This window comes from Pimephales promelas, chromosome 4, assembly GCF_988280905.1.
Source record: "Pimephales promelas chromosome 4, fPimPro1.hap1.1, whole genome shotgun sequence".
NCBI lineage: Eukaryota > Metazoa > Chordata > Actinopteri > Cypriniformes > Leuciscidae > Pimephales > Pimephales promelas.
Window position 1 is genome coordinate 40,750,643 of NC_142772.1, and position 24,944 is coordinate 40,775,586.

Consider the following 24,944-nt stretch of genomic DNA (forward strand, 5'->3'; position numbering starts at 1 on the left):
GAATACTTAATACATGGCCTTGAAATCTTGTTTTTTTCCCCAATGCATGTCAAGTATGGGGCTCCATAATGTAGTGCCATTGTTTGGCTTTGATGGCTAAACCCCCAGCTCCAGCACTAGCAACAAACAATTCAGTGGAAATGGGGCATGTTAATCAATTCTGTTACTTAACTACCCAGTAAAATGAAAGATGCATGAAAGGAGGATCTGTATTCCATACAAAGAGCTGCAAGGATGCCCTGTGCCTTCTTGCGGCACAGAGCAACTTTTACTATTTTAGTGTCACTTATAAAGATGATTTATAAGGGACTATTAAGTACATTTACATGCATTCTACAAGTTCAATTTTAGAGTTTCAAATTGTCTTTTTAAATGTTATGTAAATACTTTAGTCTGACTAAAATGCCAGTCTGGTTTTTGCTAGACTAACAAACCTACCGTACATTACCTTTCAAAAGGATTTTTGTTGTGGTTGTTGTTGAAAGAAATCAATACTTTAATTCAGCAAAGATGCATTATATTGATCAAAAGTGTCAGTAAAACATTTATAATGTTCCAAAAGATAATTCTTTTGATAAAACTTTCAATTCATCAGAGAATCCTTCAAAAAAAAAAAAATTGTTTTCTGAAAAATACTGGTTTTAACATTGATTTCTGAAGGATCATGCGACACAGAAGACTAAAGTAATTCTTGCCATTATTGAAATATATATGAATACATCTTTTACATAAAAATATAATTTTTTTTAAAAAAATATTGTAATATTTTTTTACAATATTATGGTTTTGTATTTTTGATCAAATTAATTCAGCCATGGTAAAGAAAATAAACTTCTTTCAAAAACATTGAAACAATCTTCTAATAAAAAGACAATTATAGCTCAGCTTCATTCAGCATATTTACATGTAAATCAGACTACAGCTGGCTCTGAAAGTTTGCGCATCCCTCGAAAGACGTGTGCTTAATCGTTTTAATATTCGAGTATGCGTTGTCACGTGTCACAGATGAATACTGTTGCTCAACTGTGCAAATAAACCCACTGAAGTTCAATTTATATCTGCGCATGTAAATGTACTTAAAGATATAGGAATAAGGAATCCAAGGCAGCCAATCATTCAATCTCAATCTATAGCTACTTATACCAAATCTAAGGAATTTTCCCCATCCCGGCTATCACACTATCTCAGGAGGGCATCTGCTAGAAAGGTAAACAACCATTACGTTAAAGAAAACCACTTGCACACAAGGAACAACAAAGAGAGTCTTAATAAGAACAGTATTTATTTATTCATGTTTTATCTTCCTATGGTTAACGTTTTATTTCAAAAGCATTCTTAAATATGCTTTGCTTTCTGTTACAAAATGCTTTGAATTTATCTTAGCAAGTAGAAATATGCAGCTCTACATGGCAAGAGAACATTGCCTGTTCAAAGTCTATGTAAGAAAAAGGACATCACTCTCTTCCAGAGTGACGAATGCTCACAGCCTTTGGCACGGTATGATTAATGAGTTAGAAATCGGACTTAGCAGCAGGTCCGTACAACCTCAAGTGTGAAGGTTTCTCACAGGACTGCTCTTATGTTAAGTCTTAATCGCTTTCTGAACCTTTAGAGAACTGGAACAGGATCTTTTGAGCTCCATTTTTGCTTTGATAGTGTAATGTACTGCGTCTTTTGTAGCAATTTATTTTAGATGCAACATTCTCGAACCTGATGTTCCTTTATTTATTTGTTGAATTTTATTTAACAGTGCAATAACTGTTTGTACCTCTACTCTGTTCAATAAACTTGTGTGTTACAGGGCAAAAGAAATGGCTCATTTGCCTTAAAACACTGTTTTTTTTTTGTCATAGTGCTGACTGTCACTATCAAAAACATAAAATATGACTATCTTGATCCCTTTACCGACACACATCCCTGTGCATTTTACTAAGCACTTCAAACTCCAAATCAGCCTGTTTTTACATTGGTTTACTTTATACTTCAGAAAATAAACTCATCAAGAGATAATTTTCAATCTGAAAGAAATAATAGGCCTATGTAATAGACCAGAGTGTCATCTCCATGTGCCTTTAAGAGCTACAATTAACCTCAGGTACTTCATTCTGCTTTTTTAGTTCTCCAAGAACTGTGTAATGTTCTGTTCTTGATTCAAAAGTCTTATGAAGGGATCATGCCCTTGTTCCTCTTCCTGTCAGCCATCGTTCTGCGACTGTGATTGGCTCCTCTGCTCTTGTTCGCCTCCTTTCTACGACGGTCCAAAACGGTCTCCTGTGCCTGTCCCCGCCCCCTTGGACCACCTACAACATGACTTGCCGGTGGCGGTCTGTAGCTATTAGGAAAAACCAAACAAAATCGAATTAATGATTGACTGCTCCATGTTTTGTAGGTTAGTTAGATAATAACCATTACATGTGTGCAGTGTAACTATTGCTTTGACACACACAGCTCATATCTCCGTCGCTGTAAGCTACCAAAAGTAAAACCGTCCGTAGTCAAACTTACCCTTTCCTGCTTTGCATAGCAGCTCTCCTGGCCTCGGCTCTCTCTCTGAGGACTGCTGGGTCCTGGACGAAGTAATCCTTCTTCACAGCGTCATTCTGATCAAAATAACATGGGACAAGATCATTGTAAAAATGGATATGTGCATTATGTGCCTGGAATTTTAATGTATGACTAATCAGTCTACTTCCTATCAATAGGAAAAGAGAAAAAGAAAAAAAAAACTCAAGTATTGAAAGCGCCATATGATCTATCACACACATAAAAACTAAATTTAAAGACAAAGAATATAAATTATTCATTTAATGAGAGAAAGTGATTCATTCAAACCGTGTCCTCTTCTTCCACCTCGTCTTCTTCTATCTGAGCCTTTTTGACTGTTCTTAGAACTTGTGGGATAGTAAATGGCCTAAAGGGGAATACATAGATGTTAACTTCAATGTAAATAAATAAAAAAAAATTCCAATATAAATTTGGGCTGCAATTTGGGAAAACATTTTTGAATTTTGAATTTTTTTTCTATATACGCCTAAATATATACATATTTTTTTTAAAAAGCTCCAGGTTTGCCGAGTTGTTTGTAGGGCTGCACAATTTGGCCAACATGTTTATAACTATACTCATGAGTTTTTGTGTTTGAAAAGATTGAAGGGGGATGCATTCCTCTCAAAATCTACAATGATACATGCAAGCAGGTTATTTTGTACACTGGTCACAGCTCATACCTGCGGTTCAACAGTTCATCTTCTTCATCCAGATCATTTGCTCCGATTTGGTTGATATCATACGTGTCGTCATATTCGTCGTCATAATCATCCAAGCCGAAAGCATTATCACAGTCTCCAGAGAGCTCATTCGAAATGGGAATCTCATCCACCACTGTCTGATAGGCTTGATATCTCTCTCTCTGCTCTTCTATGTGCTGCTTATCATCGAGTGTGGCACGTACACTCTCCCCCTGTCTGAAATACGCAGAGATTTAAATTTCTAGCTGACACAAACCAGCTTTTACAGCATGAGCTGAATATTTCATAAGTTCACTTTATGCCTACTACTCTGATATCAGTTTACACTGTCCTTGTCAAAGACTATTTTCTACTGACCAACTGCATTTTCATAAATATTTAGTGGATTGTTTGACTGAACAATATTAATATTGCTTTTATTGGGTAGAACTGTTTTTACAAAGAATTTTAACATGGGCTCACAGAACCTACCTCCGGCCTTTCCATATGCGACTCATGTCCAATCGGTCACGGTTGAACACGTCAAACTCGTCATCGTTAAACACATTTGATCTTGTGCTCAAAACTAATGGAAGCTCCTTCTTCACAGGCCTACAGGGCAACATTACAGAGCCAATAAATAACAATGAAGTGGACCCGAGTTGAGCCATAAATCCTTGGGTAACCCTTTACAATAAGGTTACATTAATTAACTACATTAGTTAAAATAAACTAACAATTTAAAACACTTTTTATTGAGCTTAGTTAATCCTAATTTCAACGTTTACTAATATATTATTAAAATCACAAGTTATCAATTATGTAATGGACCTAAGCTAATATGAATCAACAATGAACAGTTGTTTTTTTTATTAGCTAATGTTAACAAACATGAGTTTAGATTAGTTAATGCTTTAACTAATGGAACCTTATTGTAAGTGTTACCAATCTTTTACCTGGCCATTGCCCTGTCCAGTTTGTCAAGAGAAGGTGACAGTTTATCTTCCAGGATGTTGTTTATGACAAGTTCCGAATTGTATCCGTACTCCTCCAAACATGCCAGTATGAATCCATCTCCCAAGTCTGGAAGCAGCTCTCGGATATGGGTCAACAGAGACTCCAGTTCTCCAGCACTCAATGTGCAAACTGCCCCCTATGGGCCCCAGAAAAAAAAAAGATAGAAAAAAATACTTTTTATTTCACCAATGGGTGCTAAAAATTTATTTTCAGCAATGTTGTAGAATTTTTAAGCAGCTAATGAACTCACGTTGTCACCCTTACGGGGAGTGTCAGTCATAGCTTCCGCTCCTCTCAACTCCTCTCTGACTCCTGCTCCTTCCTGCTGGGAAGCTTCTAAATCTCTGCCGGTCTTGCTCTTGGCTCCTGCACTGTGATTGGCTGATGAGATTGCAGAGGGGAAGCTTCTCTTTTTGCCCACAAACTCCCAGGCGGACTCTACACCCTTCAACAGGTAAGATGTCCTGGTGTCGTCTCTGAGTGGGAAGATCAAGGAGAATAGCAGAAAATGCAATAGCATAGCAATAGATTTTAAAGGCAAGTCAGGCAGAATGTACTTTGTGGTTCTCTCTTTACTTGCACAACAGGCTAAACTAGAGCTGAATTGATGGCATAGACATTGTTATTGCTGCGATAATCTCTCTGAGATTTAACAATCTGCATCTGCTGCCAGGGTTTTCGTTGCATGGCAACGTTAATGAAGTGAGCATTGTATATACATGGTAAGTATTGGAGGAAATGAGACTAGATATGGTATCAGAGCATCAATATTTATCAAGGGTGTAGGAAAACAATTAGAATTTGGGACAGGTTATTTCTGGAATCATTGAGGTTGTCTTCTCTCAAGCAGAAGCCGGAAAGATGCCAGAATGCTTCCCCTTTTGTTACTTTCAAAATCAGCATACAGTGTTCTATCCATAGTAAAGGATACAAAAGAGGGAAAGCCTGCTGAAGTAGACTGATGTCATCCACTATAGGAAACTGTTCATCATAATCTGCCAGAAATCTGAGAGATAAGAGATAAACAGTTTAATGAGAATGCAATTGAATTTAGTTGTCGGCTATGAAAGATTACATATAAAACCATAGGGGTTTAACAGTTCTCAGAAAGAAAATCAAAACACACCATTCTCCACCCACTTTCACCGTGGTTAATCTCAAATCTGACGACGCATATATAATATGGTTTGTTGAAATTAACAACAAATAAAACAGAGTTCAAAACTGTGATACAAACTGAACCGTGAATAATTTGAACTGTTAGACCCCTAAATCATACACTTGGTGAGAGATTTCTGCATAATTTACCTTTTGTCTTGAAGGAAAGCTGAGAAGTTCTGTAGGAGATCTTCTACAAAGGATGCCACGTTTTCAGAGCTGTGAAAATGATTGACGTTTAGGATCACAAATATTTGGTATTTTTTTCTTGTGTTTGCCTAATCTAATGAGGTTTAAAAGCATATATTTTTTCCCTCACCCCTCCAGAATGGGCTGTAAACACAAGTGTTGGAGCAGCAGGTGAGCAATCTCCACCATTTTCTTTCTGGAATGAGATACTTGTCTCCACATGTTCTCCTGTAAACTGAGACAGAATACAACTTATTTAACGTATCTTTACAAATTCACAAAAGAGTAATAGTAGTAGTATAGATTTTAATGCCATATCAGCAGCTGAGGCAAGAGCAGAGTTACAGTATAAGATACACAAGAGTTCACAAAAGAGTGTCTAGGTTTGTTAGAGAACACAGTCAAGTTTGCTTTTCAAACCTTTTATTTAAATTCCTCTTCTTCACTGCCTTTTCCAGGTCTGGAACTGCCATCTCATAGAATGACGATAATCTACATTGAGAGATTATTATTTTTGTATCAGTAATATCAGGAATGAATTTCTGCCTTTAAGGACACTGTGTGAATTATAGTAAGAGTCATTATGTGGATGTATTTGTGACACCTGTTAAGAAAGTTGTGTTGTTTGAAGGTAGAACAAGCCTCAGGGAAGATGTCCAGGAAAGAGTGAACAGTCGTGCAGGTATCACACATGTACAACACCAAGTCTACAAGCTCCTATGAGACATAAACATAATTATATATAAGCATTTTATTTATTTGAATTAAAGTCAGTATTTGTGAAAACATTTAAGAAAGATGTGTTTTGGTTACCTCCTCTGACATGGTCATGGCAGTTAGACATCTGTTTGCATTCAGTTTGAGGGGTTGACGGGCTCCTGCGTCCTCTGACTGAATACCACACTTCTGTAATATTGAGTCAAACACCTAGAATATACATGCACACATTTTAGGAAGTTCAGCGAACCATGACAAATCAAAGCATTTAGAAATGTTTATGGTGTCACATGAGATACCTGAATGATTGAAGGTATAGTCTCATCTAGGTCTCCATAATAACTGGGCTGCTGAGTAAAAATGTTCTCTGGAAAACGGGAAACAAGTATGAGTGGTAAAAAAAGAAATCAGGTGAGTTCATGCATTTTTCTAATTATAAATATGTACTATAAGATTACTAGTACCGATCATTTTATGTACCAGTTGGGAATTTCCTTTCCCAAACAGCACACACAGATCCAGAATTTTGGGAATGTCAAATAAGTAGTTATTGTAAATAATCTCTGCAAACACTGCAGGGGTAATGAAGTTCTCCTGAGAAAGAAAAAATATACATATTCAATTTTGAATCCCACCGAATGCCAAATACATTGCCATCATATTAATTAAATGTAATTTAATACAAACCCATTATTTACATTACAGTTTAAAAGTTTTGGGTCAGTAAGTTGTTTTATTTCATTGAAAGTAAAAGTAAGAGGCTTTTATAATGTTACAAAAAAATTTTACTCAACAAAGAATCTATCAAAAAAATATTTTACCATTTTCCTCAAAAATATTAAGCATCACAACCGATTTCAATTCTTGAGATTTCTTGAGAACCAAATCAGCATATTAGAATGATTTCTGAATGATCATGTGATACTGAAGACTGGAGTAATGATGCTGAAAATTCAGCTTTACCACCACAAGAATGAATTCCACTTTAAAATATATAGTAGAAAACAATTTCACTTTAGTTTTATGTATCTAGGATTTAATCCACACAGTACAACGATTAAATAATATAGTAAGTTATGCAATATAATTTATGTAATAAAACAGTTTATGTTCACCTTAGACTCTTTGTGCGTAGCCATCCTGAGGAAGACCATGAACACAGAGCGATGAATGTTCCTCTGCATGTCGGCTACAGCTGGACTGGACGAGATACCAGACGGGTCCAAACCACGAGGAGCGTGCCTCAAATAAGAGTCCAAGCACCTCTGTAAAGACTCATCAAATACCACCTAAAGTGAGAAAGAATAAAAAAGAAACACTATGACAGCTGCCAAGCTAAATAATGTAAGTATCCCAAAATAACAATATTATATATTCTATTGGGCTGTACCAAAACCTTCATTAGTAACATTTTGACTTGTACAACTTGTATTTTAGACATTCCAACCTGACACCAGAACTTTTCATGGGGTAAAGCCAGCAGCCACTCCAGATCCTCTGAGATGAACTGGGCATGTTCCAGGAACTCCTCCACTAATGCAGGTGTGCCATCCTCAGGTGGGGGCTTAAAGGTTAAGAAACATCTCTCTTCTTTTCGATCAGGGTGCTTGTGGGAGAGATGCAGGTGGCATCATCATTCAAATTGTTCATAGAAGAACTGGACCATAGTGGTGGATCAGGTCTACTCTTGTTAATTATGAAGGACATACGTGTAAAGTGAAATATTCACTCACTAGTGCTGGTATAGTGATTTCTTTGCCTTGTGGTCCAGAGGGCTGAGTCACATGCAGTTCATCTAAAGGCACTTTTGCACAGGCCATTTCACCTGCCCTGAAGAAAATAGCCAATGGATGCACCTCCTGATAAAACATACAGTACAACGACAAGAACTCGTTTACTTTGTCTAAACTGTAAATGATTTGCCAAGAGTTAAATGGTGGTTTAAAAGATTTTATTAGTGCTGGTTTATGCACATAGGCCTTAATCATCTGGCTTGTTTTGATTGACTGGTTTACTGTCTCTAGATGGTTGACAGGCTAATGTGTCAAAGATCCAAAACCAGTGAAACGGTTGACAACACCATAAACATATTTTGCCACTTTATAGACTGTCAAAAGAACAGTAACATTTCATTTTAGTTTTTGTAATTTTTATTTTAGACATAGCTTTAACTATGAGATGACTGGCTGGCTATAGTATTAGCGAGCTGGCTAATGCTGCCGTGTTAGTGAGCTCGGTATCTTAACTAAAGAAAACACGACCAAACAACAGCAGTTTTCATTAGCTGCAAATTATTTTAGTAAAAGACAGAGATTAATAAAAACGGCACACTTTTGTTGACTGTTAGACATGAGCCTGACAACCATAAATGAGAGCGTAACTACGTGAAAAAGTTAGATTTCTTGAGTTTAAATAACAAATAGCTACGTCCATTTAAACAGCACAGTATGAAAATAATAAATATTAAAAACCAAGTGATAAAAATGTCACCTCTTGACTGAATCTTTGAACAGATGTTTAATAGCTCCAGCTCAAGGCATCAGCTCTATCAGCGTGGATTTCCGGTCCACTCTACTCGTGCTGAAGAGATTCCAAAATAAAAGTCTTTAAAAATAAAAATACTTCTAACGTCGTAGAGAGACGTTTAACCTAACTAGTGGATCGATGAACCCCATATAACCTATATTTTCATGACATTTTTATTAATTTAAAATGTATAGCTATCTGTTAAGTAATGTATTGTGTTGGCTAATATTAGTTAATGTTCTAAATTAAAGTTTTAGTTAAGTATAAATTAATATATTTGTAAGTCTCAGACTAAAATGCATGTTTGAGCTGTTTAAACTGAATGTAACTTGCACTGACATTTCGTAAAATATGTCACTGCCATTGTTTTGTCTCAAGATGCAGACCAATAATGTTTTTTTTTGTTTTGTTTGTTTGTTTGTTTTTGTCTATAAAAGCTACTTGAATATCCTAATTGAACTAAGGCACATATCCTGTCCTTATCTAAGCCCTGTTTGTCAAACTAGGCCATTGTGTTCCTAAAATAATCTAGCTCTTTATGGTCCCTGGGTTGACTGAGAGTCTAAATGGGGTCGGAACACAGACAGACAGATATATAACAATAGACAGATAGATACATAAATGGATGGATGGTTTTTAAAAAAAAAAACTTTTCTTTTCTTTTTTTATAATTCATGAATGTTTTTCCATTCATCCGTTTCTCAACAGATGCCGTTCATTTAGGTCTAACAGATGGATGAAATTAATTTCAGTCTTTGCTTGTCATTGAAGACAGCTTTTCCCCCAGTGTGTCTTACCAATTCATAACTTACAATATTGAGCAAACTGGGCCTCTTTCTCATTTTTTTCCACTTTAGTCGAGCACTACACATTGAATACATTTGCTACCCAATTGAATGATGAAGAAGAAAACTTTGAATATTAAAATGTATAGCCTATATATTTGACAGATGGCTGCCCAGCACTTACCAGTATACTTCGACAAAAGATATTTACATTGATTTTCACTTTATAATGCTTAACATATCAAATAGCCTAACTTTAGAAAAGGTTTTAAGACTTGTTCAGTGGACAGGTGACCTGAGTTGCTAGGCGTCCAGACTGTCACATATAGGCTACAAATTATTTTACTTACATTTATTATTTTATTTATTTCATTAATTAATGTGAACGTTGTTATTTGTCCAGTATTTTGGCTGCACAATGATTACAGCAGTAGGCCAAAGTTACAAAAAGAGCAATGGTGATTGTAGCGTACACTGTTAGCATATGGCACTCTTAATATTTTTAGCTATTCGTGAAATGCTGAGCAGTGTCCATAAGCTGTTCACTGGAATAAGTTTCATGGTACATTTATTATGTTACGTTCATTTATTTATTTTCATTATGCAATGTGAACATTTGTCGAATTTATTGGTTGAACCATGATCAAATGCATAGTAATAGAAGGTAACTTAATGACAGCAATCATTGAATAAAATTATGAGAAAAGACAAGATAAAGATGTAAAATCATAATAAAACACTATTTGTGTACAATCAAATTGCTCGCAGCACCCAAGGAAAGATACACGAACTCAAGACGGGCAAAATTATCATTCTTCAAATCTGCCACCAGAGGTCAGACGGGAACCATAAACTCGACCACAAACACATTGAAAGTCCGTTTTTGCAGTGGGCACTGGCTCTGTATCCAAACTCAGTATTTTAAAATGTCGGCTAACTACCATGTGTTTTGACGTTTCATTAAGATGATTTTAAACAACAAGGGCTTCATATGGATGATTTCCCTTTAGAACTGGCGTGTATCAACTCCACCCAGTGTGTGATTTCTCCATCATTTATCAAAAGCCCTATATCTCTTTCTACGCTGCTTATTCAATCCTTAAGAACGACGCGTAAAGGCCCAACTGATGGACCGCGCGTGTGTCAGTCGCCTCCTCTATTTGCGTAGCGGAGGCTCCACCTCAAGCATTGCAGTGACCTCAGCAGTGGGCTGAATTGAGCTGGGTGGGATTTTTAGGCTCGTATTCCCGATCGCGTATTCTAGGCACGATTTAACGGTGTGTGTGTGACGGAGCGAATAAGCGTTTAGCCGGCTCGCGCTGAACGGTGCAGGATTTGTGTTTGTGTTTGCGTGCATCTAACGATAGGGATCAAATAAACAAGGAATGTGGGATTTACAGAATGCCCAACAGCGTTGGAAAAAGATTTAAACCCACCAAATACATCCCGGTGTCCACTGCCGCCACTCTTCTGGTGGGATCCACTACTTTATTCTTCGTTTTCACGTAAGTTTGCGAGGATTTTTTCTTCCCCGAGGGGTATTTCGTTGAACGCTAGTTCACTGGAATAAGTTTTATGACAGTTAAATGACCACAGGGCCTGTTGTTTGACTGTAGACCTAAACTATTTTTCTGCTTTCTTAATTTAGCATGTAGAAGTGTGCATTTTGGGGGGTCTTAATAATGCTAGATGATATCGGTCATTTCTGTTGAGATTTCACATGTGAAATTAGTTCAGCAAAACAGTCATGTGTGCTATAAAATACTCATTGATACTAAGTTAGAGACTGAGCCTGTTTTAGTGGACATTTTTGTTCTTGTTCATTCATTGCAATGATTTCTGAATGCAGTGTAGTGTAAGGGTGATGTGCTTTCGTCGTGATAGGTTTTGACATCCACATTCTCATTAAAACATCATGAAAATCTGTAGATATTGCTTGAATGCGTGTCTTCAGTGTACAGAGTGCATTGATCTTTGCTTCAAATGATTTCTTACAACGCAAGGCTAAAGTCATTACAAAAGATCAGCATATAGTGATCTTTGTAAGTGTATTGATGGCCAGGAAGTTGCTTCATTGAATCATTCATCAAGCAGTGAGTGTGATTGTGACAGGCTTTGAGCATTTGTTTGTAGAATCATCATTAGACTCAGATTACAGTTATTCTCATTCAGATTACAGTTCAGAGCACACTGTCTTTATTTGATCATCTTGCAGGCATATAATCATTTGCTTTTGGTGTATTTTGTTGAATAAGCATCCTGCAGATTAGACTGTCATCATTAATTTTAAATCACGGTTTAGGTCAGTAGATCACTTAGCTTTTTTTTTAGACAATTTTAAACACCTTTTTGTCTAAAATAGCTTATTTTGAATACTGTGATGTGACAAGATTTTTTGTTAAGTACAAATATAAGGTCAAAAAGCCACATGCTCAGGGGTGAAGAGACGTCAGGAAAGCTGTTGCTAGTGTAAAACCACAAACCGAAACTCTCAGACTCTTCCATTCAGATATGGGACGCCCCAAATTTAGTAATCATTTTTTTTATTCTCTGCTTTTATGGTTATTTTTATTTATTATGCATCTGCTCTGCTGTGATTATTTAAGATTATTTTTAATTCCTTTTTATGGAAAGCACTTTGCAATTACAATTGTGTTTGAAATGTCCTATATAAATAAATTTGCATTGCCCTGCTTTGCATAATAATCATAAAGGATTTAGCAAAACATTGTAGAAGGAACATCCCAGAAGTATTTTGTGCACACTACCCAGCTGAATATGATTTTGGAGATGACTATGGAGTCACTTGTAGGACTAGAATAATTTTATTGTGATGTCTAAAATAAGTTATATTAATATTTTACTGCTCAAATTGTCCCACCCTTAAAATTTATAAAAACTAAGTTGTGTAGTGGATTTGGAGCATGACCCGAGCAGATGGATGATCTCGTCCCGTTGCTCTTTGATACTCTGGATTATGCTGTTTTTGGAAAAATGTTACTGATGTTAATATGAATGAGTAGAATGAGAATGAGTGAAATATGGTAACTCACTCACTCACTCACTGAATTGAAATTGAATTAGAGTGAATGATAATAACCTGTTTAGATTTGACATGAGTTATATTGCTTTATTAACTGTATTCCGCTAGCATAGCACATAACCCCACTTGTTACTGCACTTGCATTATAATAAAGTTTTTGCGAAACGAACTAAGCAAAGCATCTCTACATGCAGTTATTCACAACCTTATACGCCCTACACTTCTGCACAATGGTAACGATCAAAACTCATTAGATCACAATGTAATAGAAACTTTTTCAAATGTGAAACATAACTGAACATTAAACATTAACAGATGTTTTCCTTTACTCAACAACACATAAAATAACTAGGGCTGTGCAAAGATTAATCGCGATTATTCGCATCCAAAATAAAAGTTTGTGTTTACATGTGTGTGTGCTGTGAATAATTATTTTGTTTATATAAATACATGTACATGCATGTATATATTTATATACTGTATATACTGTATTTAAATACTGTATGTATATATATATATAGTATATATATATATATATATATATATAGATATAGATGTATATATATATATATATATATATATATATATATATATATTAGATATATATTATATATGAATAACACTTTTTCTTAAATATATACATGCATGTGAGTGTATTTATATATACAAAATAATTATGCACAGCAAATATATTTTGTAAATACAAACTTTTATTTTGGATGCGATTAATCTTTGCTCTGCCCTGAAAATAACACTTACTTTCAATATTTCATCTCCATTACCAGCCATGTGCAAAGCATGCTGGGAACTAACAATTATATCTCTAAATAGAAAGTCTCAAAATTCCTTAAAAAAATTAGGAAAATGTATCTCTTGGTTTTATAAGTGAAATGTTCTCAATATTTTCTATAGAACACTGAACTATAATTTTCTCAATTAAATATGCACAATATTTTTAATTATTTTATTGAAAATGACAAGACCCATGATTCATTATTTACAGTGTAGGGTTAGACCTTTACATGCAAAATTCCATATGCAAATAATAGGAAACAGACTATTGAAGTTAAAAGGTAGTGTCCAGCCTCAGACCTCAACCTCAGTGTCATCTGGTATTTAAAACAGCACTCAGGTGCAGCATTAAAGCTAATATCAGTAAGGCCACACTTGTTCACTGACTGCTCACTAGAGAACAGTTGATTGTCCTTCAAGGCAGCAAAGGCTGTATGATGACTCTTTCTTGAATGTGAGAAGTAATGGGGGATCTGGGTGTTGTCAGGCGTACACACATCTTAACAAGGTTGTTCTCAGTTGGTTTTCCCATATGGCCTCAATACATCACTGCATTTATGTCGAGAGTAGTGGTGTGGAGTGAGGAAACTACAATGCAGACCTTGCGATCTTCCCACTTAACATTTATCCATTTGAGGTGTTTGACTCGAAAACATTTAATCTTGCTTTATAATAATTTTCTTCTGGTGCATGTTTATTGATATTTGGGGGAAAATAGATTTAAACTTTTTTTAATGGCTTAAATATAGCAGTTCCTCCTTCCAAACAATGAAAAGATAGCATATCAGTGTGAGCTGTTAGATAGTGACCCCCTTTTAATTTGTGTCTAACCTCTTTCCCCTCATTCCCTTATGGGGGGCAGATTGGATTAGAAGCGGTCTGTGTGCAGATGTCCTGTAGTCAGTATTTCTAAACATTACGGTGACATAATGGGCTATAGTTTAAATTTAAGGCCTTTAATGAAGGACTCATCTCCATTTATATTAATCTTCGTTCCCTGCCGCGCTTTCTCGTTAATGGGGCTGTAATATTTAATGATCTTGTGTTAGATTTCATGATAAATACTTTCACCCTGTGTAACTATGTGCACACACACACATACAATACAAACTCTTGTAAATTCAGTTTTATTCAGTAATGTTTAGAACATGTAAAATGTGAATGAGAGGAGGACTTCAGCTGTGATACCATTATTTGGCTGATGAATTGCACATAATTCTGTTTATAATTAAACTGTCAGGTCGGAGACTCAAACAGAGGAGAACAGCAGCGATTATTATTATGTGCCATTCAGAACCTGCAGAGCGGCGGAGTGATAAGCAAAACAGAACGAGAATGACGAAGGTGGTTTTATTAGAGATGAAGATATTGTCCACAGTCACAGAGAAGGTTTGGCACCAAATGCATCGGTGTGTTTTTATTTATTTTTTTAGTTTTTTTTTTAGTTTTTTGTGTGGACATGAAAGTCAGTAGTGTCTATTGTTTAGACCCTGACATTCTTCAGAATATGTTTTTCATTAATTCACTACTCACTCACTCATTAGTTTCACTCGCTCATTTCACTCATTCCACTCACTCACTCATTCCACTCACTCACTCACTCAGTCATTCCACTCACTCACTCGCTCACTCACTCATTCCACTCACTCACTCACTCACTCATTCATTCCACTCACTCACTCACTCACTCATTCCACTCACTAACTCACTCATTCCACTCACTCACTCACTCACTCACTCACTCATTCATTCCACTCACTCATTCCACTCACTAACTCACTCATTCCACTCACTCACTAGGTCATTCCACTTACTCACTCACTCAGTCATTCCACTCACTCACTCATTCCACTCACTCACGCACTCAGTCATTTCACTCACTCACTCATTCCACTAACTCACTCACTCAGTCATTCCACTCACTCATTCACTCACTCATTCAACTCACTCATTCATTCCACTCACTCATTCATTCCACTCACTCATTCATTCCACTCACTCACTCACTCAGTCATTCCACTCACTCACTCACTCAGTCATTCCACTCACTCATTCCACTCACTCACTCACTCACTCACTCAGTCATTCCACTCACTCACTCACTTATTCAACTCACTCATTCATTCCACTCACTCATTTATTCCACTCACTCACTCAGTCATTCCACTCACTCATTCCACTCACTCACTCACTCACTCACTCAGTCATTCCACTCACTCACTCACTCACTCAGTCATTCCACTCACTCACTCACTCAGTTATTCCACTCACTCACTCACTCATTCAACTCACTCATTCATTCCACTCACTCATTCAGTCATTCCACTCACTCATTCCATTCACTAACTCACTCACTCACTCACTCACTCACTCGCTCACTCACTCATTCCACTCACTCACTCATTCATTCCACTCACTCACTCATTCCACTCACTAACTCACTCATTCCACTCACTCACTCACTCACTCAGTCATTCCACTCACTCAGTCATTCCACTCACTCACTCATTCCACTCACTCACTCATTCCACTCACTCATTCCACTAACTCACTCACTCAGTCATTCCACTCACTCAGTCATTCCACTCACTCAGTCATTCCACTCACTCATTCCACTCACTCAGTCATTCCACTCACTCACTCATTCCACTCACTCATTCCACTAACTCACTCACTCACTCACTCACTCATTCAACTCACTCATTCATTCCACTCACTCACTCATTCCACTCACTCATTCCACTAACTCACTCACTCATTCATTCCACTCACTCAGTCATTCCACTCACTCATTCCACTCACTCACTCACTCAGTCATTCCACTCACTCACTCACTCACTCACTCACTCACTCATTCAACTCACTCATTCATTCCACTCACTCATTCATTCCACTCACTCAGTCATTCCACTCACTCATTCCACTCACTCACTCACTCTCTCACTCATTCCACTCACTCATTCATTCCACTCACTCACTCATTCAGTCAGTCATTCCACTCACTCATTCCACTCACTCACTCACTCATTCATTCCACTCACTCACTCATTCCACTCACTAACTCACTCATTCCACTCACTCACTCACTCAGTCATTCCACTCACTCACTCATTCCACTCACTCACTCACTCAGTCATTCCACTCACTCATTCCACTCACTCACTCACTCAGTCATTCCACTCACTCACTCACTCATTCCACTCACTCATTCCACTAACTCACTCACTCAGTCATTCCACTCACTCAGTCATTCCACTCACTCAGTCATTCCACTCACTCATTCCACTCACTCAGTCATTCCACTCACTCACTCATTCCACTCACTCATTCCACTAACTCACTCACTCACTCACTCATTCAACTCACTCATTCATTCCACTCACTCACTCATTCCACTCACTCATTCCACTAACTCACTCACTCATTCATTCCACTCACTCAGTCATTCCACTCACTCATTCCACTCACTCACTCACTCAGTCATTCCACTCACTCACTCACTCACTCACTCACTCACTCATTCAACTCACTCATTCATTCCACTCACTCATTCATTCCACTCACTCAGTCATTCCACTCACTCATTCCACTCACTCACTCACTCTCTCACTCATTCCACTCACTCATTCATTCCACTCACTCACTCATTCAGTCAGTCATTCCACTCACTCATTCCACTCACTCACTCACTCATTCATTCCACTCACTCACTCATTCCACTCACTAACTCACTCATTCCACTCACTCACTCACTCAGTCATTCCACTCACTCACTCATTCCACTCACTCACTCACTCAGTCATTCCACTCACTCATTCCACTCACTCACTCACTCAGTCATTCCACTCACTCACTCACTCATTCCACTCACTCATTCCACTAACTCACTCACTCACTCACTCACTCATTCAACTCACTCATTCATTCCACTCACTCATTCATTCCACTCACTCACTCACTCAGTCATTCCACTCACTCATTCCACTCACTCACTCACTCACTCACTCATTCCACTCACTCACTCACTCATTCCACTCACTCACACATTCCAATATCTTCTTTTTTCTGCTAAAAGAAAGCTAAAATTGAAAGATTAGACATAGTTACCTTTTTCCATCTTGCCTCTCAGAAGGATTGCATTCAAATATTCCTAAGAATCCATATCCCCAAATCCCCTAGGACTCTTTCATCATCACATCTTCTCTACTACAGCATTATTCATATGAGTAGCTTGGTTATGTATAAGCGATTTTGATTTCAATCTAGGTCATTTTTGCTTTCAGTTGAACTGTGCTATGCTGCTGTCAGTGTGGATGAATATCCATGAGTCTGTTATTATAAAATCAGGAAGAGACTGAGAATTCAGAAGGATAGCTCCTATAACTATAACTCCTATATATAGCTCCTATAATTCCAATGCGATTTTTCAATAGTACTGTAAGGTTCATTATAAGAAGTAGATGGCAGAAATTGTTATTGATCTGTGTTGTGTTTCTCTTCATATGCACAGAAAGATGGAGAAAGTAAAGGCTTAACCTCAGATCTGTAACTGTTCATAAAAGCTTGGTGAATACAGGCCATAAAGTTTAATTATAACCATGAGCAGTTTGTGGATTTGGCAACAGTTGTCTTAGTCTCGTTCATTTAAAATGATTTGTATTTCTTTTGCATTCCCTAGTGCAAACAGTGGAAGATAAAAGTTAAAGTTATTCTGAAATGGTTTCATTGCTGTCATCTGTGCATTTTCTGTTTAATGCATAATATGGTGGAATTATCTGTGTAATGAATGCAAAAACTGCATTTAATTAATTAGGCAAATATATTCCACTCTTCAGGTGTAAGTTACAACTAATGAAAATGAGAATTAATTGCTCTGACAGCTGTTAAATTCTCAAGACTATTGAAAATACTCTTGATTATGAAGTTATTTAGCCTTTATATCTGTGTATTAAGTATTTGTTCATTTTTCCTCCACTGCCAAACAACAATTAAATCCTATCTTTTCCGTTCAGAACCCTGCAAGTCTGTTTAAAACAATAGAGACAACTATGACTCACTGTCACCCTATGTGAGACTCGTATTAGAATGGATGTGCGGATCTAATTTTGGACGTCATAGCTCATGTATTCTTAGCTAGAGGCTACATGATGACAGTAATGAGATCAAATCTGTTTCCCCTGGTTAGTTGACGTTAAGTAAAGCTGGTTCTCATAAAGATTGATGGTGTTAATTTGGTGTAGTTTAATGTTGCTTAAACCAGTTTGTCCACCCTCTGAGAAATACAATTATACCATATTATCAGTTACACCAATGCATGACCATAAGTTTCTAATGTAACATTTTGACACCTGCAGCTGTTAGCGCTCAGTCGAAAGATGAATGATATAAGTATATGTGCATGGGTCTTTTTGCTTCCCTATGCACTCATTCAGAAGTTTGGCAAGACTTTTAAATGTATCACACAAAAAAGTGCAATGTCTTTAGACCAGTTTTTAAACTTATTTTAACTTGAGTGCTGTTTTTTTTTAGAATGCGCAAGACGTGACCGCAATGGTTAAAGACATCCGTCTAGCCTAGCGCATGTTTACATTGAAAAACAATGGAAAATAAGTACTGTGTAATGGAAAAATGCATTCAGAGCCCCTAAGAAATCTCTTATTCTCACCAAGGCTGCATTATTGGATTAAAATACAGTAATATTGTGAAATTGTATTCCAATATACTTACAAAAAGATTCTATGATGAACAGTTTAAAGTTTAAAACAGAAGCATTTATATAATGTGAAATAGAATTTCTTTTTAGCAATGTTAAAGTATTGTACTGCCATGTTTGATCAATTTAATGCATCCTTGCTGGATATTTCTTTAAAAGAAATACTTAAACTACACTGTAAACATTATTGCTGTTGTTATTTATGACAACTTAAAATTCAACATTAGAATAAGAAATAATGTGTTGTTTCAAGTTAAGAAAAATGTGTTTGTGCTTGACTTAAAATATTAAGTTCAGTTAGTTTAGTTAAGTTGGATTTTTAAGTTATCCCAACAAATTGTAAATGTTTATAACTAATTGCAGACATATTTTTTACAGTGTACGACATTAGAATAAGAAATAATGTGTTGTTTCAAGTTAAGAAAAATGTGTTTGTGCTTGACTTAAAATATTAAGTTCAGTTAGTTTAGTTAAGTTGGATTTTTAAGTTATCCCAACAAATTGTAAATGTTAATAACTAATTGCAGACATATTTTTTACAGTGTACGACATTAGAATAAGAAATAATGTGTTGTTTCAAGTTAAGAAAAATGTGTTTGTGCTTGACTTAAAATATTAAGTTCAGTTAGTTTAGTTAAGTTGGATTTTTAAGTTATCCCAACAAATTGTAAGTGTTTATAACTAATTGAAGACATTTTTTACAGTGTACGATTAAAAATATTGGGATCAGTATTTACACTGTAGCTCCTTTGAGAAAGACCTGTCGAGAGTCATAATCAGTGTTGTAACGCATTACAAGTAACCTGTCCTGAGTTACAAAATCAGATTACTTTTGTCAAGTAACTAGAAAATGAATCCATTACTTTTTAAATTAACAACAAAATATCGGAGTTACTTTTTTTCAAATAAGTCACCCAAGTTACTTTGTTGTCCTGTTTACATTGAATCATTTAGCAGACACTTTTATTCAAATATGCAAATGTAATGTCTCAGCTACAGTAGACCAGTGCAGTTCACGTAGCAAGGATGTTTTAATATAATAGATATAGAATAGTAAGTGGTAGTATTCATAATGATTCTGTTGGCGAAAGAGATGCATCTTTTGTAAAGTTTTGAAGACGGCCAAAGACTTGAGTTGAGTTGATCATTCCACCAGCTTGGAACAGTCGAGGTAAAGGTCTGTGAAAGTGATTTATCTCTCCTGTCCCCATGTTGAGAGGAATTGGGAGTAAGTGTAGAGGTGTTGTGTTCGCTGTGTAAGCATGATGTTTCTGTAGTTCTTGACTTAATCTGAACAGGCATTTAGGCTATTAATTTTATTTGCACAAAAACAGATACTGTATTTCTCAACATGAATAAAAAATAAAAATAGCTACATTCTCAGAATATTGTGCAAACCTCCAAATAATTAAATGTTAAATAGCAAAAAATTACTTTATGTATTTAATCTCACTTAATTAACCAATGTATGGAAGCAAATAAGAGACTTAACTATTTGAAATTTAACAGCCACTGAATACTTAGTTCTGAAATATTTTATTTTGAAAAACATTTATCCAAATTTATTTGCTCTGAATTCACCCCTTTGAGATTGTTTTACTTTGGAAAACATGTATCTGTTTTTTTTTTTTTTTTTTTTTTTGAATTTACCTCTGAAATTTAAATAGGCCTATGAAAATTCTTGATTTTTATTTTAAAAACCTGAATTTCGATTAATATTTTTCAATGCTAAAAAAAAAAATCAACTTACTGAATTTCAGATAAAATACATTCAGGTTGACTAAACCAATGTCTTCCAATTTAACCATACTAATAAGCAAATTTTTTTTACTTTTTAATGCAATAATAACGCATTGCTTTTAAAAGTAACTGTCACCAGTACTGGTCAAAATATATGATGCTTCTTCTTCTTTAGTTTAATTGTTTTTTAATGAGGCTGCCAATCACAAACTGTTGATTCCACATGCATGGCTGAACCATTGGACCTGTTTTTATTTATTGCTGATGCAAAAGCTGATCAGCAATTAACTATATTACACAGAAACATTATCTTTAGATTGATTCTTTCAGAATGAGTCATATAAGTCATCATGAGTCGAATAAATCCCAGGTAATTTAATCTCATTGCAGCCTTACTTCCCCATCGCCACTGCCAGGTTCAAATAGTGCAGGCTGAGTGGATCTTACCTACTGGAGTTTTTTCATTTTACAAAAATATTTGTGCGCGTATTGCAGTGATTAACCAATCAGATTTAGAGAGCCATGTCATTTTTTTATGATGCTTACATTTTATGGAGCCAAGCAGTGCTGTAAATTAATAAAGAAATGCCCATTTCTTTTATAACTCCATTTGTTCATATTGGAAATATCTACAGCTTGCCGGCTGAAAAAGACTTCAAAGAGACAGGCAAAAACGGAAGCTTTTTCTAACAGAAAAACCTAATTTGGTGGTCAGTTAGTAAAACTGTAAACTGCGATTACTTTCGAGTGTGTCTGAGAATGTAGCGCTGAAAAGACATCTGTGTGCACATGGTTCTTCATCCAGCATGACAAATCAGTGCATCCCACTGCCATCGCACAGCTAGTCCTCCTCTAATAGAATCGTGTTCGGATGATTTTCTCAGTGAAAGAGAATTTTCTGACACTGTTTCCCCTGAAAACAGCACACAGGGGGTTTGATATGTGACAACAGATGAAGCCACCGCTGCACACTGTGAAGGAGATGTGAATATTTGATTTTTCATTAACCTACACAAAACTTCATTTAGAGACAGACACTGAACGTAATAATGATGAGTGAGTCAGATGGTGATGCAGGAACTGCTCTGATGGTTTCATTCAGTTCGTTCAGTGGAGGATTTTTCCGACAGACTGACTCAATCCAGGAACTTATTTGTGAGTTGTTTTTTTGTGAGTAATTTGTTTGTGAATCACTTCACGGGTTCGCACTTTTTTGTGTTAAAATTATTTTATCACATTTTTGCATTTAATTCTGAATTAACTCTTGGGTAAAATATAATTTATTTTGACAGGATGCTCAGCAGAGACAGGAAACACTCCTTCCGTTTTCTGAGCAGCCAAGTGTGTCATCATAACCTGGATTTTAGTAGGATATAAGAAAGTTGAAAGTTTGTGCCTTGGCGACATAAAAGTTGGTTGTCTTTTGTTTCATTTGTTTCAGCTTAGCATTTTATGCCAAAAATCACCTGCTTACTTTTAAATGTGGTGTTTAAAACTGTAAAAATATGGAAATGGGCTGGATTCAAAAAAAAACATTCTTAAGAATAAGTTTTATTTCTGAACTGCATTCTTATTCTTATTTTCTATCTTAAGAATAAATTTAAGAATATTTTTTAATATTCCCACACTGTAAAAAAAATATTTTCAAGATTTGTTATCACAACATTTTTTCTTTTGTCAAATCAACTTAAATAATTTCTTTAGTTGAGACAACTTATTATTTTGAGTTTCTTGTGATTAAATCAATCTCCCAATCAAACTCACTTTTTCCAGTTCAATCAACTTAACATTTCAAGGCAACCAGGTTACTTACTTTTTTAAGTTAAAAAAAACAATATTTTTTTTACAGTGCAAAAACATTTCTTAAGAATGTTCTCATCCTTTTCTAAAGAAAGTTTTACAAGTCCCCCTGTGGTCAGTTAGCCTGGTAAGACCAAACTCTGATTGGCCATGTGATTGGTTACAAGGTAGTTTGTGATGTCAGAAACACCAGCAATTTCAAACTGCGTTTTAAAGACAGTCTTTGGTTCACTGAAGTTTTAAGGAGAAAATACTCAGCAATGATGTTGACTTGTGAATTTGCACATGGTTTGTCTTAAAGCATATTAAAAACACCACATAGACATATAAACAATATTAACCTTTAATATCCTTTTAAATTCTGTTTCTTAACAAACAGTTCTTTCTTTCTTTCAAAGGCCCTGTGTGGTTCAGAGTTCCAGAGATAGTGGGTCACTTTGCTTACAGGAATATCTGAACAACAAATAATGTTGAAACTAGAAACAGACCTCGTTTTTTTCTACCAGCACAATTGACCTATCAATAAACCCCGCCCCCCTTAGTTACTGTTGCGATCTTGGACAAACAAATGCAGTTTCTTACTGTCAATCAAAAGCTGTGTGAAAACCTTGTCGCAAGACATTTTTAGAAACAGGCCTAAAAAAAAAAAAGTTTGGTTCCGGTTGGTTGTCAGTTGAGGTCATGGGTCGGTAGGGAATTTTTTTTTTTTTTTTTTTTTTTTTTTTCAGTGGCAGCAAGGGATGGGTAGGAAATTATTCAGGGCTCGACATTAAAGGGATAGTCAAACCTAAAAATATCAAAATTGAAACTACTGTGGAAACAAAGACACCTACATCTTGGATGCCCTTGAGTTAAGCTAAAACATATCAAAAATTAATTTCAAAGTGAGCTATCCCCTTAAGCCTTTTCACGTGCTTGTCCTCCGGACAAGTAAGTAAATCTGTCAATCACTTGTCCGAGTAAAAAAGTTGCTTGTCCGGATTTTTAAAATGTATTTATTTTTTATTCTGAAGCAATATTCTCATCAGTGTTCAATCAGCTTTGATATTTAAAAAGGCAAATTGTTATATCTGCACCTTTAAGGGCATCCCCTCCACCAATATTATTAAATTCCCTATAGTGTCTTATTATTCTAAATAATTGAATTTATTGATCAAATTTAGGAATTTAAAATGAAAGATGAAGCATACTGTTACCCTAGGTAGGGCTGATGAAATTAAATCATACACTGAAAAATTACAATTTCATAAAATAATGTTATGAAATTGATTTAAATGTGCTAATAAGAAATATTGGAAAGAATTATACTAGGCTACTTATAAACATAACACTAAACTGCCAATAGGTGGCGGCAGGCGGCCGTATAAATGAGTGAGTTATTGATTCATTAATTCAAACGATTCGTTCAAACGGTTGATTCATTCAAGAATGAGACAGATGTTGATGTTTATGAATGGGTCATTGAATCCTTGACTCAACCGATTCGTTCAAAATGCTGAATCATTCAGTAATGAAAACAGGATGAGTTCCTGTGAGATGCGTCGTTGTTCTGCTGTGACTTTTCTTTGGAACTATTTTCGCTGCTGAAATGGAACAAAAACACCCAATATTGCTTATAAACAGTAAGTGACTTAATCTTAACTGTTTATTGAACTGTTGTAGGAAATCAATGTTACTTTTTCAATCGTGATGGTATTCAGGAAAAATAATTGAGGCTGCTTAGTGCTTAACATATGTTAAAATATAAAAACTCCACATTTAGATTTTTTATAGGCAGAGTATGTTGTTAACTGTGTGTGCTCCGCTCATGTGTGTAGATTTCGATGTGCGAGCGTCAACAGCGCAACCTTACCATCAGTAATACAGGCCTGCTACATTTATTATCCACAATCGATCGCAACTTGCAATAAATGTAATAAAATCAGAATCATTCTCTCGGTTTAGTGATTCCCTAGTTATTTTTTTGTTTGTTATTGATGTTCTAATCAGGCTACTTGTCCGTTGGGGCGAGTAAAATTCTCTTTTACTTGTCCTTCAAAAATCCATTTGTCCCGGAAAAGCGGACAAGTTAGACGGGCTCTAGAGATACGAACCGCGGCAGGTTAGAGTGTTTTGGATTGCATAAAATAATGAAAGAAACTAACAAATACATGGCGAAAGAAGTGCTAGACAGCAGAAGATGGGATTGGGATCATGATTGGATCATGATAGGATGATTTTTTTAATAAAACTAGGCG

At 35.9% G+C, this 24,944-nt stretch overlaps 2 protein-coding genes across 3 annotated transcripts in view; one reads left to right on the forward strand and one right to left on the reverse strand.

Annotated features, from left to right (window-relative positions):
* Nucleotides 1-1,705: 1,705 nt before the first annotated feature.
* ascc2 (activating signal cointegrator 1 complex subunit 2) lies at nt 1,706-8,891 on the reverse strand. 2 transcript variants are annotated; one of them, XM_039659368.2, is made up of 19 exons: nt 8,799-8,891; nt 8,042-8,167; nt 7,756-7,914; nt 7,424-7,597; nt 6,773-6,902; nt 6,608-6,675; nt 6,405-6,518; nt 6,196-6,308; nt 6,012-6,083; nt 5,722-5,826; nt 5,553-5,621; nt 5,176-5,250; nt 4,495-4,720; nt 4,184-4,380; nt 3,720-3,839; nt 3,228-3,464; nt 2,833-2,911; nt 2,506-2,600; nt 1,706-2,332 (listed from the first exon to the last, which is right to left on the reverse strand). In XM_039659368.2, exons 2-19 carry the CDS (start codon nt 8,126-8,128, stop codon nt 2,161-2,163), a joined length of 2,292 nt encoding a protein of 763 aa, XP_039515302.2. In that variant the 5' UTR covers nt 8,129-8,167; nt 8,799-8,891; the 3' UTR covers nt 1,706-2,160. The 2 variants fall into 2 exon arrangements, with proteins under 2 accessions (XP_039515302.2, XP_039515303.2); XM_039659369.2 differs by having other exon boundaries at nt 8,042-8,138; nt 8,799-8,884.
* A 1,921-nt stretch (nt 8,892-10,812) lies between these two features.
* Nucleotides 10,813-24,944, forward strand: part of zdhhc8b (zDHHC palmitoyltransferase 8b) — a 67,842-nt gene continuing 53,710 nt past the window's right edge. The window contains exon 1 of the mRNA XM_039659148.2: nt 10,813-11,124. Coding sequence (XP_039515082.2) covers nt 11,021-11,124 — 104 coding nt within the window. The 5' untranslated portion in view covers nt 10,813-11,020. The remainder of the gene's footprint in view (nt 11,125-24,944) is intronic.

Excerpts from the sequence above, each read along its gene's own strand:
- ascc2 (XM_039659368.2), bottom strand. The coding sequence starts at position 8,128 with ATGGCCTGTGCAAAAGTGCCTTTAGATGAACTGCATGTGACTCAGCCC. Across the intron at positions 6,676-6,772 it reads ACTGGTACATAAAATGATCG|AGAACATTTTTACTCAGCAG; the intron begins GTACTAGTAATC and ends CCCGTTTTCCAG. Across the intron at positions 5,827-6,011 it reads AAGAGGAATTTAAATAAAAG|TTTACAGGAGAACATGTGGA; the intron begins GTTTGAAAAGCA and ends ATTCTGTCTCAG.